General features: G+C 45.4%; 1 protein-coding gene across 1 annotated transcript; it reads right to left on the minus strand.

The window, feature by feature from the left end:
- Window positions 1-2,054: 2,054 nt before the first annotated feature.
- On the minus strand, window positions 2,055-13,176 carry GPR20 (G protein-coupled receptor 20). Its single transcript, XM_038128135.1, has 2 exons — window positions 13,036-13,176; window positions 2,055-3,557 (listed from the first exon to the last, which is right to left on the minus strand). The coding sequence occupies exon 2, from the start codon at window positions 3,541-3,543 to the stop codon at window positions 2,476-2,478; it is 1,068 nt and encodes a 355-aa protein (XP_037984063.1). The 5' UTR covers window positions 3,544-3,557; window positions 13,036-13,176; the 3' UTR covers window positions 2,055-2,475.
- Between the last annotated feature and the right edge of the window lie 4,428 nt (window positions 13,177-17,604).

The following is a 17,604-nucleotide window of genomic DNA, read 5'->3' on the forward strand; positions in this document are numbered from 1 at the left end:
CCAATTTTAAGAGACTGTGTCTTTGATAAGGAACCAGACCCTGTTTTGGACCTGCTATAAAATGAAGAAGAACTGCTGAAAGCTCTGGATAAGGCAATAGGCATTAAAATTAAAATGAATTATCCTGTTTTGGGAGGCTTTTATGGGGAGTGAATAATATACTGACAGTAAGGAGAATTCAGTCTACCACAACTGAAGTTTACAGCAGACAGAAAGAGCTTTGACTGAGACATTGTTTAGGAACTTAAAAAAATCTAAGCAAATCATCTTAGAGATTTTATGCTGACCTCAAATGAACAACTGAACTGAGAAAGATGTTAATACATTTCTGTATATGGCAAAAATACTGTTGATAGCAAGAGAATGGGAGGTGTGAATCTGTGGGTTGATGGAACAAAGAAGCTCATTTTCTACTGTTTCTCTGAGTAGCCTTGGCAAAACAGTGCTGTTTACAGCTCTGTATATGTGACACACATTTTCATTACAAGCAGCTTGGGAGGCATGGAAAGATGTGAGCATGTGTGGTGGGTTGGTAGATTGAGTTTTTGGGAGTTTGCAGGGAAGTGCAGACCTTAAATTGGTCTTAAAAGTAAAGACCAAAAAAATTGCTTACTCCAAGAGAGGGAATGGTGAAAAATGGTGTCAGAAATGTGAAGTGGCCAGCCTGGCTGAGAAGTCAGAGTGTGCTGATGTATCATTTGACATGTTGGCTGTGAGGTGCCTGTATCAGTGATTTATGGGAATAAGGAAATATATGAGGCAGAAGGAAGCCATGGTACAATTGGGCCCTGGGAAGTGAAACCATGACCAGGACAACAGTCTTACTTCCCATGGGATAGTGTCATAGTGTTGGTGGCTCTCATCACCACCCCTGGAGGGAAAATCCTCTTCAAAGGAATAGAGGTCCCAGCAGAAGGGCACTGACTCAGCTGCATTGGTTAGGAAAGAGCTCACATTGCAGGTACTGGAACACCCAGTTCCCTGTATTGCAGTGATATTGATTCAAATTTTATACCCATTGGGTTGGTCAGGGAAATAGGTTAGGTGAAACATATATGTGTTGCAAGAAGCAAACTCTTGCAAACCCTGTTGCAAGAGGCAGTTTGAGGCATTGTTTATGTTGTGTTCCTGTGGAATGGAGATGGCTGTACCACAGTCAGATCTCAGGGAAGCAGAGTAGTCCAGGATGCTCTAGCTTGGACCAGTGCCTGCTCTTCTGATACGTAACACCAGTGAGTGCTAGGAAAGGCTGATCACTAGACTTGATGAATTCATAGTAGCCTTCCAGATGGAGTGGCTATAGATGTGAGTGAGGAAATGTGGAGCAACAACAGTTATTGTTGCTCATGCCACGGGTTTTGCAGGTTTCCTAGGATAACTTTTTCTTGTATTTGCTTTGTTTCATTGATATAATGTCATCTGAAACATTCCCCCACCATTGGGGCTTGAATTTTGCAGCATCCTTAGCCTCTTTAGGCATGTAAGACACAGCTAAACATGGCTCTTTAAAACATCCTGGTGAGTTTGTCCTGGGGTGAATGATTTCAGCGTAGAGACCTGAGATGCATTCTTTTTCTGTGCTTGGAAGTATTGGCTTTTGAGTGACTGAGTGGATGGGCTGCTGGGGGAATTAGGACAGCAAGCCCTGATGTTACAACATGCCAGGAAGAAAAACCAAACCAGAGTAGTATAGCATTATAGTCTGGTTCTGGTTTTCATCTTGGCTGTTCCTCAGGGAGACAGAGCGGAACAGCAGAGTTTGCTGGGAGTCATGTTAATTTTCACAGATTTTTGTATACTCATCTGCAATTCAGGGGATTTAGTGATCCAAATACAGGTGGAACATATCCTTAACCTCTCCCCAACACAATATGTATGAAAATATATACACTGACATGCATTTTTTCTTATAGCCAAAAGGAGACTTCACTGCTTGACTTCATGTCTTCCCTGAGAAGGTTCAGACTTTTTCAGGAATGAATGTGTAGTCACTAGTGACATGTGGCCTAGAATACTTTCTTTCCCATTCCATTGGCATCTAAAATCTTTGTTGTGGATAGCTCTGGAAACATCCTTCTTGTACTTTATTCTTAAGTATATAGGCATAAAATCTTTCATTACAAACCAGAGCTATCCTGCTTTCTAAGTCATCCTAGAAGTGTTGAATTATGATGACAAACATGCAAAGAAAACCACAGTAAAGAGTTTGTTGCTAGCAAAATGTCTGTATTAAAATACAAAGAAAACTTCCCTACTGGGAACAGTAATTATTGGACTCTCTTTTGTATGGTACTAACAGCATTGTAGGTTCCATTTCGAAACAGACCGCAATGTTCTTGAGGAATGAATTCCACCACTGTCAGTCTGAACCTCAGCCTAAACCACAAAGGGTTCAAAAACTATAGTATTGTGCATCCTATCAATATTCCAGCATCATGGCACTGGCTTACTGCAACGTGTCCCATCAGATGTGGGTTATATCTGAACACTGCTTGGTGATGGCAAGCTCAGAGGGCTTCCTATTGTGTTTGAGAAGGTGATGTTTGCGTTGGAGCACTTGGAGTTCTTGTTCATACCCAGGATGTCTGCATTAGTTTGCTCTGGCTCGGTTTTCCTGAAGATGTTTTTCATGGTTGACTGGAAGTTATTGGTGACAAAGCAATAGACAATGGGGTCCATGCAGCTATTGAGGCTACTCAGAGTCACTGTCACGTGGTAGACGAGGAGGCTGACATTGTGGGGCATGTCTGGGTTGATGGAGATTGCGACCTGCAGCACATGGAAAGGAGTGAAGCAGATCATGAAGATGATGAGGACGGTGATAAGGAGCTGCACAGCCCTCATTCTCCTCTCCCGACTCTGGTGCATGAGGCTGGGCTTGGACAGGGCACACATAATCCTGGTGGTGAAGAAGATGATTATGATGAGGGGGAAGAAGTACTCGCAGACCATCAGGACTAGGATCTTGGAGAGGCAGCACTTGGCAAATCGTATTGCCATGGTCAGGATGGAGAAAGTCACCACAGTGGCAAAGATCCAAATGAAGATGCAGATCCCCTTGGCACAGGTGGGGTTCCTCCATTTACGTGAGGCTTCCACCTGCACTATTGCCAGGTAGCGGTCAACGCAGATGCACGTCAAGAAGAGGATGCTGCAGTACATGTTGACAAAGTAGCCAAAGATGTGAACCAAGGAACAATTCTTGCAATCCCCTGCACTGTAGAACATGATGATCCGGACAGGCAAGGAAAAGCCCACCAGGAGATCAGTTACAATCAAGTTGATGGTGTAAATAACAGAGGTGGTTTTTGTCTTGGTACGGAAGCAGAAGACATACAGCGCCAAGCTGTTCAGAACAACACCCACCAGGAAAATGATGGCATTGACTACCATCAGGACAATCCACAGGCTATAAAAATCTGTGAACAATTGTTTGTCTGAGTGGATGAACTTGGAGAACAAGTTGATGTTGGAGTTAGGTTGCTCGGTGGAATTGATAGAGTCAAGGGCTGGCATTTGGGTGGAGGAGGTCGGCATGGTCATTGACTTCCAGTAATCTGGAAGAAAAGAAATGGAGCTATAGTGATAAATATGTCAGCATTCCTTAGGGCTCAAAATCTTGTCACTTAAAAACATTTTACCCAGCATATTTGCCCATCCTGAGTAGTAGATCCCCATCTACCAATATGTAATTACCAATAATTGCAAGAAAAGTACCTGTGTTTATAATTAGTGTCTTGTAGTGGTTCCAGATGCATGTTTTAGGGAAGAGACACACACCCCACTTCAAGTTTCTCTTCCTCTTCCTTGTACAAAAATGGTTTTAAGGCCAGAAGACCTTTGCATAACCATAACCCCAGCATCTGATTCCTAAAATTTCCCTTGCCTTGGGCAGGTGATCCCATTAGAGAGTTAGATGCAGCAGTGTTTTCAGGAGCTGTAAGATTTCCCAGTAATCAAAGAAAGGCTGAATTTTCTGAGAAAGCAGAAGCAGGTTGTGTGGCATCTTCTACAGATATGTGTTCACATCAACAGCAGCCAGAAGATTTCAAGCTAAGGGTGTAAGCCACTGGTCCTGCCAGGGTTTGACAGTTTAATTTGCAAATCATTCCTGACTTATACACTATTTTAAACTGATTTGTATATTAAAAAGATTTAAAAAAAAGACAAATATATACAGAGACTTGGCTGGTTTCAATAAAAATAAATGGTTGAAAAATGTCTGGAATATCTCAAAGTGGCTGGGCAGGGCTTTGAGGTTAAAAAATCAGCTTGGATCAGCAGAGAATGATGCTGAAAGAGTTGATTTATGAGGGTTTGAAATCCCTGCTAATGAGCCAAATGCAGAAGGACTGGGAGACAAGGAGCTGCAAACACATGTCCCAGTGCTCACAGAACTGCAGTGGGTGTCTCAGTGTAGAAGTCTGGAATTGCTGAGGGAGTCAGGATGTCCAGCTCCCCCAGGCATACCCCATCCTCTGGCAGATTTTTTTCCCCTCCTCTAATGTTTTTTGCTGCTTATGGGGATCAGGAGGATGGACCAAAGGTGCTGTATCACCTGTGAGGTGCTTCAGGCTGTTGGTGGCTGTGTATAAAGTGGAGGAGGAAGCTACTTAGGACAAAAGTGAAAAGTAGATCCTGAAGAGAGTCCCTGCTGGCCAAAAGAAAATGTTCTGCAGTGACAGTACTGAGTCCAGAGAACACCACAGCAGCTCTGAGCCTGCCTCATGAGTGCCAAAGCCTTCTTCTGCCTGCCTGCCATGTCTCTCTGCATTTCCTGCATATAACACTCCTAATGTATCTCACCAGTGTTTGGCCAATAGTCAACATTCAAGATCAGTAGTCCTCATGGGATGCTACAGCCTAGTTGTGATTACTCTGCTGGGTTCATTCAAGCCAGGTGAGAGTGAAGCAGAACATTTGTTGAGAAAAAGCAGAGATTAGGACTGAGAATTTAGAAGAGCAGGTGTGAAAATTCTTGGAGAAGTGACTTTGCCATCATGATGGATCTTGGGTTTGTTGGCCTGGAATCTGGGGATTGCTTTAGTTTCTTCTTGCCTCAGTCTGTGGAACTGGTTTGAAGGAAAAAGCTAGTTTTTAATGTCCTTGAGCTCAGAAGGATATTTCTAACCAAATGTCAATTTTTAAAATTTAGATAGACACTGAAGCCCAAGGAGTTGAATTGTCCATTGGAATGGCTGATGCTCAAACATAAAGCCCTCCTGAGATCCAACCTAGTGCCAGAATACACTGCAGGACTGAAATCCTGAAGCCTGAGGTCAGGCCACCTGTAATGCCCCAAAGAATTACTGGACAAAGAGGAACAATGCTAGTTTCTGTCCTCTTTTCCCTCTAGGCCATCTCCAGCAGAAACCAGACGTTGGAACACCATCTGTTTTGGGAATGACCAGAATACCTCACCCGGCACTGAGCTCCGGTGGCAGCCAAAGTAGCACACATGTTCATGGCATTTTGTTTGGGTCTGACTGAGCCTGCAGACTCCTGAGGGAGAGTCTTGTCTCTTCCACATTTTGTGCCAAGCACACTGACAGAAAAAAACCAGGGAAAACTGGCCCCAAAATAGGCTGAAATTAGTGGAGTTGCAAAGTCTGGCACCTGAGAAAGATGCATGGGGATGATGCAGAGCCCTGGCCCATTTTCTACTGATTTCCTAAAGTTCTCACCATCTTCTCTGTTTGTTTGTTTCACTCTTTAATTATGAAAACAAACTGAAATGAGCAGATGCCTGGATCTGCTCCCAGATTTCTCTTTGCAGATGCTATCAAGAGGAGCACTGTGGAAGCCAAGGAATAAAGAAAGACTGTGATGCCCCTGGAGTGCAGTGTGAGCTTGTATATCTGTGCTCAGACACATACCTGAGCAAGGGGAGAAGACAAAATCACCCATCCCATCCCTGAATTTGCACAAAACTCTATTGAATTGCACATGCATTTGTCTTCTCATTGTAATTCCATGGCACTGGCTGTTTGCTCTGATTTTGCCTCTTGTTAGTAGCTTGTCTCCTCTGGGAGATTTTTGTTCAGTTTGAGATCCCTTATCACAAACACCTGATATTCATCCTATTTTGCCTTTTTTGTCTCAAAGAAATCAGCAATTCCAAATACATTCAAATGTTCCTCATCCTCCCAATGCCTTTGAGGGATGTAGGACATGTTACAGGCAAATAGAAAATTAAAATAATCAGCATATACAATGTCTTGGCTTACATAGCCACCTTTTCTACTGAGCCCCATGTGCAAGGAAATAAACTCCAGATATTGTAAATTGCTGAAAAACAACAGGTAACATTGTCTTTGCCAAATTAAATATGCAAAGAAGTGCTGCATTAGAGCTTTCCCAGTCCATCGCTGCCCTATCTGAACTCAAAATCCAAACAACTACATGAAAGAAGTCTCAGCAAATTTAATTAATCCTGAAGATTTCCTCCCTGACAGTCTGTGGAAAAGCTGCCTCTTGGGCTGTGGTGGGAAAAATCTTCCTCTAATCAAATTGTTACTGATGGATGTTTGGGTGAATGGCCTCTTCCTTTCTTTGTGGGACTGTTCTCATCTCATGGCTCAGAAGCAGAAAGGATGGAGAACTGGACTAGCAAAGCAATAGAATTCCTCTGAGTGTTTTTAATGAGATGGAGCCGAACCAAACCCCCAGTTTACAGATGCTAAGGATTTTTCCGTTGTGGGACTCCAAGCCCGTGAGAAAGGTACATTGCCCCATTTTGCAACACAGAAAGGCAGCCTGACCTTGTGTCTGAGCAAGGCTAAAGTATTTCCAAGGATTTTGCATTCTTCCTCTCTCTGAGTCCAAATACTATCTCAACCAGGTCTCTTTCCCTACCATCAGACATATTCATGCAGGTATTAAAGTGAGTAATTTCAGCTACTCATCACCATGATGTGGTGGCATGTGGAAGTCAGTGAGGGGCATGGCTAAATTACTGAAGGGCTTTGCAGCCTCTGCAAACCTTTATTTTGCTGTGTTTTGTACTATTTATTGCTCATGACTACAGCATGAGGTCATGCAGAGCTGCAAGAGCTACCTTTACTTTTAGAGCAAATAGACTTTGGGTTAACCCCCTTCCTAAAATCCTCAAAGAGCTTGGAGCTTAGTCTACTTCATACCTTCCTGAGCTCTCAGCCCCCCAGATTTCCATGCAATCCCTGTTTCTTGGAGCTGGCAGTCTGCAAAGCCCAAGATGGGTAAATATGCATCCTTTTGAGTGCTGTCTGACCGTGCCAGTTGGCCTATGCTGTTATGTTATACCTCTCAGGCTGGATTTTGTCTGTCTGGCTGGAAAACTGTGGGTAGCATTTCCTTAAAAGTACAGCAGGAATCTGAGTAGAAATGGGATAAAGGGAGGGACAGAGAATGGAGGCTGACCTGCTTTCCCTCATTCTGATAAAGGTCCCTGCTCAGCACTGGGAGAGGGGTACTTGCTCTGAAATACTTTCTCATTGTTGTGTGACACAACCAGTTCCATTATTCTTGGGCCAAATAGGAAACAGATGGCCACTGTGCTGAAAACAGGTCCTGCAGCCTCTTCCCTCACTCACTCGCTGCTTGGCATCACACTTGTTAACTTAGCATGGGCAGCCCCCAGTGCTGTGTCCGCTCCAGGAGGAGATCCTTGGCCATCCCATATTCCACTTCACTCAGCCTTGTGCCTGGTGACAGCCTTAAGGCTCACCCTGACCTTGCTGAAATTAATGGGGTTCACTTCCTTAGCCCAGGGGACTTTTGGATCTGGCTCAGCAATTCAAGTAATAGGATACAAAAGAAAAGCCAGGTCAGACAACTGAGTTTTGTCCTAACTGCATGCCAAAAGGATTATTTATTGGTGTGCAGAAAGGATCTCTGTGTGCAGACCCAGAGAACACCAGAGCCACACACTGGGATCGGAAAGTTGAAAAGGACGTTAACAAGCACGAGTGTAATTTAGTACAAACAGCTTCAGCTTTTCTCATCTCCCTGTCCTGAACTGGAACATCTGATATGGCAACCTGGCTCCTCTATCATCCCCCTTGTTACCCTCACCCTGTCCTGCCTGCTGGTGTTATTCTGCTGCCTGGGGTGGCAAGCAGTGTGTGTTTAGCTTTTCAGCCTTCCTGTGTTTAAAGTTCCCTGGGTGATTTATCATCATATTTATAAATGAAGGGTTAAACTCACTCTCTTTCAATTTAAATTGTATGATTCTCCTTCTGGCAAGCTCTCACTCAACTCTGGATCAAACTGGCCAAATATGGTGTTTTTATGCATGTCGACCTTGCCCTATATGTGGTGGAGCTTGCTCTGTGTGTCTTGTGCTCAGCCTGGGGAGGGTGGGTTTGCTGACAGGGGGAACAGAGAAAAAAAGGGAGAGACAGGGAATGAATCCAGCTGCTGAAAGGAAAAAGCTGGTGCCCATCTTGCCCTTGGGCTGTGAGAAGAGAAATAATTCTGGGGGAGACAGATTCTATTCCAAAGCAGAAATGGGACTATTCTCAGGGCAGGTAAGATCCCATTTTTATGGGCATCAGGTCTCTGCTCTCACTTGAATCCTGGGCACTGAGATCTCCTTTAAACCTCCAGGTTTGAGGGTGGCTGGAACAAGTGTGTGAAACACCCACCTTCTGGGGAATTGCAGTTAGAAAGTGCCAAATCCAGAGCAGAGCTGGATTATTCCTTCCCCTCCAATGCCATGGACATAAAAGGGACTTTGGAGACACAAAACACATAGTTTTCTGAGTGTCAGATTAAATGACACCTGATTTCTTGCAGTCTCATGTCTCACAGTGGCTTGCAGGGCTGGGGGAATGCTTTGCCCTGCTTGAGATGCTTATTATAACTCTTTCCCATGTGGACACTTGGCTGCCTTAATGAGCACTCACATTCCAGCTCTTCCCTTGGCTCCAACACTTGTTTGACTTTCTCCTTTCTTTGCTGCCTAATTTCCTGAAAATTGAGGTGATCTTTCCCTTCTGCCAAATTCTAGTTGAAATTAGGCAGCAGATTGAAAAACATTAGGAGGACGGAGGAAATCGGAGCTGACAACCACACAAACAGGCACTGAGAGTGATCCTTATTTCCTCTAATGTGAACCTGCAAGTCATTTGTTAACACTCTCCACTACACATCCTTTCATTTAGGTCTTATTCCCTGCAAATTCACAATTGCTCTGGCATTGAAACACAGCAAACAGGGCTGGATGGTTTCTGTGAAACAGAGTATTGCCTGCTTCTTGTTGTTTTCCTGAAGAGAAATAATTTCAGATTTATGCCAAACCATGGGAGAACCAGCCTGACTGGGACAGATGATATCTAATTGCTGGGTGTTGGCACTATTCAGCCATGGTCTGCTTGCCCATGTGCCATAAAGAGTGTGATGGCCAGCAAGTCCTACTTTGTCCGGTGGTTTGAATAGTCATCTCCTGAATTACAGCTTTGGTCTGGAATCACAGAATCACAGAATATCCTGAGTTGGAGAGGACCCACAAAGATCACTGAGTCCAACTCCTGCCCCTGCACAGGACCATCCCCAAGAGTCACACCATGTGCCCAAGAGAGTTGTCCAAAAGCTCCTTGTGCTGTGTCAGGCTTGGTGCTGTGACCAGTTCCTTGGGGAGCCTGTTGCAGTACCCAACCTCCCTCTGGGTGAAGAACCTTTTCCCAATATCCAATCTAAGCCTACCTGGACACCGCTTCAGGCCATTACCTCAGGTCCTGTCCCTGCTCACCACAGAGAAGAGATCAGTGCCTGCTCCTCCTTTCACAAAGAAGTTTTAACTTCAATGAGGTCTCCCCTCAGTCTCCTCCAGGCTGAACAGACCAAGTGACCTCACCTGCTCCTCATACACCTTCCTCTCAAGGCCAAGAGAGATTAACACCCCCAAACTGACTTTTGAATCTCTAATGTTGGCCATGAAAATCAGATTTCCCATCTGGCAAGGGGGAAGACTTGTATGTCCAGTCTCAGACATAAGGGTAATCCTTCAAGACCTAGAAGCAATCACAGACTGAGGATGTGTGGAGGCTGATGCAGTGCTGGTTGTTGGGCTGGTATTGTTGATGTGCTGTTGAGCTGTTTGCCTCCTGCCTGAGATGCCCAGTTTGCCTCTATGTGCTCCTCCATCTCCAAGGCCCTGCTGTGGATGAGCAATGGATATTGCCCTGTGTTGTGATCTGAGCTCCACCCACCATGCCCAGTTCAATGCTGCGCGTACACACAGGTGGATCCTGTGCTCTCCGTGGGCCCAAGGCCAAAATCAGATCCTTTGAAGGTGAGGCACCCACATCCCTCATTCATTTTGCGACAAGAAATAGTCTGTGGGTGCCCAAGCAGTGATTTAGTCCTACAGGTCACCCTGGGCCATGAGGAATCACTGCCAGTTAGATGAGGGAGAGCACAGCTCTCCAAAGTGCATTCCTCTTCTCCACGGAGCAAAGTGACCCAGATGGGACCGATGCCACTTGGCTTGGACCAAATGCCAACTCTCTGCATCCAGGCTTGAACCTGCTGCTAAAAACCAGGTGACAGATCACAGTCCTGGACACCCCAGAGACAATCTATTTAAAACTTGGAAAGGTCTGCATGGTTCTCCCTCAGCCCTTGTCCTGAGCATGCATGAAAACACCGAAATGAAGCTCCCAGAGATACACAGAGAAGGAAATTCACAAACTGGCAGATTTTTTAAATGAGTTTATACCTCTTCTATGGCCATTTGCAGCAGCAATGCCTCAGTCTTTGAAAGAAAGAGCCCAGATGTGCCTGTGCATGCAAAAAGAGAAGTGGGACTGTACATACTTTGCCTCTCCAGACCTACAAATATCCACCCAGCAGTGGTGGGCACCTAGAGGTCCCCCAGCACATCTCTGATGAGGCTTGCAGGTACTGGTCACCTATAAGAAAGGTAATAATAAAGGGGCGTTTGCCTCTTTTTGCTCGTTTATAGCACACTATGTAGAAAAATCCCTCCTGAAATATTTGGATGTCTACGATGCCTTATCAATTCCACTGTATCTTTCATGTCCCTCTTTTCTGTGTTATCAGATCTTGGCCTTGCAGTGACAGAAATGCCAAGTGTTTTGGTGAACGCTCTATCAATCATGCTGCTAGCATTTAAAGGACCAATATCTCATACCCTGTCAGGGCTCGTACCAAGTGCCATCTGTCACAAGGGAACGTGGAATGACATCTCTGCAGTAGGTGCTGTGTGTTTCCAGCTCTGTTGCTTGCAGAGAAATCAGAGCATGACTTCCTGAGTGTATCCCTCTCTGTTCCTTGTGGACCATTATATGTGAGGGGAAAACACATATTTTTGAGTGATTTTTTTTTCCAGGATGATTAACTTTTTTTCTTTTTTAAAGTTACATCTTAAACAAAACATATAGGTTTGGACTCCTATGGGTTCAGCCAGTAAAGATGAATTTAAGCCCGTCTTCTTGGGAGGTTGTAACAGTAAAAGAGAAATGTGTTTGATTTTATAGGGATTACAGTAATCCATCGAGCGTTTCCAGGGTGCCTGAGACAAAGTGCTGGAAATGTCAGTTTGGAATAACAGCTATTGTGACTGTGTGCAAGAAGAACTGTGCAGTGAAAATTACCATATAGGCACATGCAGGAACTTCACAGGCAAGTCCAAAAACAATAACTGGACTGTGTACTGCTGCTTGCTTTTAAGAAGGAAATTTTTAATTGCAAATTTAGCACTCTTTGAGCACCTTCTCCTCTTTCTGCCTTCAGCTGCCTGCTTTCTCTGTCCTTTGGCAAGAAGGTGAGAAGGGCAGCAAAAGAAGAAGAACAGCAGAATTCTACTGTTGGGGAAATACCTGGGCTCCTGCACAGCCAGGGAATGCAGGACTGGTGAAATAATGCTCACATCCCAGGAAGCACAGGGCATCATTGCAGGTAGGGATGCAGGGGTGATGCAGAGGGGTCAGGTGTACCAGCTCTGCCTCCCAGCACTCACTCCCAGCTGTGCTGCTCTCTTGGCTGCAAGGAGAAACTGAGGCACAGAGCCATGTGTGGTCTTGGCCTGGGGAATGCAGCAAGGTGGGAGACCCAGTTAGGGAGCAGAGAGTTTTTGAGGCATCCCAGGATGGACAACCATGTCTTAACCCTTTGGAAGATCGATTTCTGTGGTTTCCTTAGCAAGGCACATATGACAGTGCTGTGCAGAACCCACAGTGCCTTCAGAGTTCCACAGATTTTGGATTCACCCGGTTAACCTGGAAAAACGCAAGCATTTCTTAACACTCTCCACGTTGTTGGTGAGTGTATTGCTGTGAAAGCAGGGAGCACTTCTGCAGGGGTCTGCCAAGGACCTTGGAAAGGATCTGCTTTCTCCTCTACTAACCCAGCAAGTGGGTTCAGAGAGGGAAGACAGCACCTCTCCTAGACCTGAGCTTGCACCCTGCTGCATAGCCAAACAGGTAAAACATCCCCACTTGCAGCTGACCCCATTCCAGGCAGTGCACCATCTCTTCTCCTGCCTTCCAAAACCTTCCTGAATGCATTTCACCAAAATTTTATTACACCTGGGATTACGCATGCACAAACAACATCACCCCCCTTCTCACAAGAGCTGTCACAGTACTTTTCAAGGAGGGAAAGCCTAAAACTTGCACACTTCCATTATCCTCCATCTCCTTGAAAAACAACCAAATATCCTTACACTGCCCCAAATCCCAAGAGCAAAGAAAGTCACAAGGGAGAAGCTCCTTGCAACCCCTGCTAGTGGCTGGCATAGCCTGGCTTTTCGGGTCAGGCACTTCCCAAGGGATTTCCACACCTGCTGCATGGACAGAGCCAGAGACTTCCTGAGCTGCTCATCCACGTGCTCAGTGCAGGACCCTTTCTGTTCCCACCCCTTCCAGGGCTCCCTGTTGCAGTAGCCAGGACTTGGAGTCCAATATCCAGCAAATCCTTCCTGGTGCCCCACTGTATCTGATCCCAGGACCCCCTCTTTGTCTCTGACTAATATCCCAAAGCATTCCCTGCAATGGTCCCTGCAGTGTATTCCTGCATGAAGGACAGACTTACCTCTGGCCCGATCTCCCTTCTATGTTAGAGGAGCTGCTGGTAAGAAAATTTCCTTGTGGACCTGAGTGCTATCAGCCCAGGAAAGAGACATCTGTTCCTACAAGCAGAACAACTGGAGTGACTACAGAATATGAAGAAATGCCTAATCTGTCTCTTGCGTTCTCTCCCTCTCTTCCCCCTCCCCACCCCCCTTCTAAATATAGCCTCGCAACTAATGGGAAAAAATATACACTACCAAAAAAAAATATTTCCACTTGTCTGTAGTGTTCAGAATTTCTCCCCAAACATCTGGCTCCTTGCCCTAAATCTCTCTGAAATTTATGAAGTGCTGTAAATGCTGAAGAGGGCTCCAGCTGTACTCACGGTGCTAATGCCTGAACATCTCTAGTAAACTAAAACTGATGTTGCTGCCCCCAGGTCAATTTGCCTGTGTCTCTGTGGGAACAAAATCTCTTTGCTGGGAACTTGCCAGCTCAAGGCCACTGTAATGCCACCACCATGTGTGACATGAGGAAAACACCCTCTTTTCCTCTTCCTGATGTGAACTGGGATTAGAGAGAAGCATCCCTGGCAACTGCAGGAAGGTGCTGAACCAAATGCCACAAAGCCTGTGATGTGCTTTGAACCAACCCAGCTGTCCAGACCCTGAGAAAACCCCTGGCACAGGGAACCAAAGGGTGACCCTGCACACTTTGGTAGAGCTGCTGCAGTCATTTGGAAGAGGAGATAATGAGATCTATCCAGGGCTGAAATGGCTGAGCATGGGTGTCAATAGAGAGTCTGAGAGCTCCACCAAGGAGTTCTCCAACATGTTCCTCCATCCTCATACAGGCCTTTCCTAGTGGTGGTATAGTCATTGTGGGTGTCAGGTGTCTCTCAGAGTGGGGATTTAAATATCTCTACACCCTTGGCTACATGAGAAGACACGGGCATTGTACAAAGCATAAAGAATTATCCCATTTTTGAGATGGGTTCAAATCACATGGCTAGAGCAGCTTTCAAGACACCCCTGCTGATTGATGCACTAAGGACTCAAAATCCCCCAAGTTCCATCACAAGTTCCACTTCTTGCTCTAAACTGGTACCAAACCCCAATCTTTCTGGGGGGTTTGCACAGATGTTCTCTCCAGGAGCTTTGCAGTAGTTTTAGAGATTTCCTCTGGGAGAAAAGGCAGAAAAAAAAGCAAGAGCTTACATCAAGATTAGCTGTTTAGAAATACAGAGAGGATAGATGCTGGATTTTAGTATCAGCCCTGGCCTGCATCACACTTTAGATGAAGACAACACTGGTGCCAATGCAATAAACACGCAGTATATGGCCTGTCACAACACGACAGGATCAACTGAGAGGCATTGAATTCCAGGTCAAGAGGCCAAATCCATAAATAGAGGAGAGGTAAACTCCACACATGCATGTCTCACTGGAGCACAAACAGTAGCTATGGTTATTAGAGAAGGTTGACCTCATTTTCTGGAATTACTTTTTCACCCTTGGATCTTTCCCAGGAAGACTGAGCTGATCCTTTTTGTCTGGTAATTTTATTGATTTTCTATTTTGAGTTTCTGCACATTGAGGAGCAGACTGTTCCCCCAGTTTCAGGAACATCCTCCTTGGCTTTATGAGCCCCCTGATCCAGGGGACTTGATCCAGGCATTCCATAACTGACCTCTAGCTAGGCATATGCCAGAACTTTCATTTGTTTCTCACTTCCTTATGCTTGGGAAGCAAGTGTGATTGGAAAGTCTTCATGAGCCCTCTCTGGGTGATCATCTTGCCTTCAGTTCCCTCCATCCTGGAAGTTCAACAGGGGTAGAAACAAAGAGAAGAAACCAACCTATGGTCTAATGTTGGGCAGGGTGGGTGAACTTAGACCTTATAGAGGCACCAGAACAGGTTTCCCAGAGAAGCTGTGGCTGCCTCATGCCCGGAAGACTTCAAGGCCAGGCTGGATGGGACTTGGAGCAACCTGGTGTAGTGGCAAGTGTCTCTGCCATGGCAGGGGATTGGAACTAGATGGTCTTTTAATGTCTCTTCCAACCCAGACCATTCTAGAATTCTGTGATTCTGACATTCTCAATCCCTATGGTGGCAAATGCTTAAATTTCTCCCAGACTATAAAAAAAATTTATATTTAAGGATGACTCTCTGAAGTTACAAATGTGAGACTGTAAGAAAGAGATGACTTTTCTCCAGGATGAGCTATTGGTACCTGCACTTTGTCCACCTTCTCTGAGAATGTCTGGTCCTTCCTATGTGAGGACTGGTTTGGTTTTATGCTTTCACGTGATACATGAGAGCTGCGTTCCCATCCCTGTGCATGGGATAATCAGTGCCCTGCACTCCCCCACTATCCCAGCCTCTCCCTCCTTGCTGGATTTAGAGCTAGGCTCTGAGTGGCAACAGCTGCAAAGTTTCAAGTTGTGCCTGAGATAGTGCAGAACATGCCATATTGGGAAGCAGATGCTGCTGTTAAGGTGGAGAAGGCACATCCGGGCTCAGGGCCATGCTTTGTCCCAGACCCGGTTCCCACACTCAACTTCAGGAGGAGTTGCAACCACAGCTGATAAATGAAGAGCTTCTATCATCTCTTGATTTTCAGTCATTTATCACCCTCCCAGAGGGAGCGAGAAAGGCAGAAAAAAAAAGAGTAAAACTTTAGTAAGTGGAAAATTTTCAAGCTTGTTCATTGAATATACAACAGTGTTAAATATTGGAGTGAGATTGTAGGTGGAAGAAGGTGTTGTCTCAGTCGAAATCAGCACGTAGAAGGACTAAAAATGACATCAGGGAAGGATGCTACTAGCCCAAGGTAATTCCTAGCAATTCCTTAACCATATAGAATAGGACTCTGGTTAAAAGTCTTCTGTGGCACAGTGGAGAAAAGCAGGAGGCCAGACAGCTCTTGAGGGAGGTGGAGAGAAAGCTGATACCACACATCCCTCTGGGGAGATGTGTCCTGTTTTTGTCAGTAGAAGGGTGTACTCTTCCAGTGCTATTCAAAAAGGGGAACCGAGCATCCTTTGATCCCCTGCTGTGGGAGAAGAGAGTGAGATTGGGCACTGCATGATGAACTTTAACAGAGCTGAGATGGGCTCAAGGCATATGGCCAGATCAGCTTTCAAGGTGTCTCTGTTAACCAGCTCTGCAAGGACCCAAATCCAATGTCCAAACATGCCTGTGTTTTTTTAGGAAGCTGAATTTAAGTTCTGTTATACTGAACAGATCCTCACAAATGAATTCTTTTCTTCAGTAGTGAAGGAGAATTCTTACCTAAGAAGGTCTTTGACATAGACATAACAGTTCAGAAAACTGAGGAGTCTTTACCCACGATCATGACTGTGTGCAGGTCCCCAAAGAGTGGGATCCTCACTGCATGGAAGACACTGAAGAGTGGGATCTTCATTGTCCTATCTGGAAAACCTCTTTTTAGCAGCAGGCTTGATGGCAAGGCAACAATGTGAGCTTGCCAGGTGAGTAACCCTTTGCCATGGCAGATAAACTTAATGGCATTGAGGAGAGTTTACACCCATTTTACCCTTTCCAACTACTCCTCCTTCTGGTTAATCTACCCTAAAATATCCTCAGGCCTTAAAAAGTGCTGGAAAACATTAATGTATGTTTCTATGATATGCACTGCCCATGAGCCCTAAACTCTTGATTGTCCACGGTCTCTAAGGCTATTATGGGATGCTGTGAATCAGAACTGACCCAGAGAACCATGTAGGTTGTCACAGGTAGATCAGGTGTGGAGAAATTTCTGCACTGGACCACCCTCCAGGAGTCATCTTTGATTTAGGGGGAAATATGTGGGCAACAGGGCTCTCCCCAAATATGCAGGAACTTTCCACCTAGGTCAGGTGTTTTTCAGCCCCACCACACTTCCTTATCAGAAAGAAGTGACACGTGTGTGGGAACACACTACTCTTTGGTGGCTCCTGAGCTGGTACTTTATGGAGGTAATATCATGGCAAATGGCAGACACTGAAAGCAGATCCAGGGTTTTTTTGGTGGTTTTGGTAGAATCCAAGGGAAGTCCAGTTGAAAGAATCTTGAAGATTGAGGCTGGCATCTGTCTCTAGCCTGGCTTTTAGCTTGTGGCCCTTGCTTATTTGGAGCCAAAGAGAGCAACATGTGGCTTCACCTGCTGGACTATTGAGAGGTCATTATTTGCTGTTCTTTTGGTGATCCAGGTGTGTCATACTGGGACATCTGCAAGATCCTGGGACTGCTTTGGGATCTGAACCCTGAAACATTCATGCTGGTTATGCCTAAGGTGCAGCTGGAAGGACTGGAGGAAAAGATCAGAGCTCTCTCTCTTAATTCTTAGACTCTTAGAATCTGTTTCAAGGGATGACCTTTGTCCCTTTCCTGCAATGCCGGGATAGAAACACCAAATAGACAAAGAAATGTGAACTACTTATCCCTGGAGAAGGAGGGCTTGGATTGCTCCCCCAGTGATATTTAATACCCCCAGGGCTTTTTACCCGACTGCCAACATGGGCAACAGAGGCTGTGGAGAGCCACAAAAGATGGTCCAGCTGGCTCTCTTGATGGCATCTCAGCAGGGT

This window comes from Motacilla alba, chromosome 2 (genome assembly GCF_015832195.1).
Source record: "Motacilla alba alba isolate MOTALB_02 chromosome 2, Motacilla_alba_V1.0_pri, whole genome shotgun sequence".
Classification (NCBI taxonomy): domain Eukaryota; kingdom Metazoa; phylum Chordata; class Aves; order Passeriformes; family Motacillidae; genus Motacilla; species Motacilla alba.

Bases quoted from the DNA above. Each gene is read 5' to 3' on its own strand.
- GPR20 (XM_038128135.1), bottom strand. From the start codon at position 3,543: ATGACCATGCCGACCTCCTCCACCCAAATGCCAGCCCTTGACTCTATC.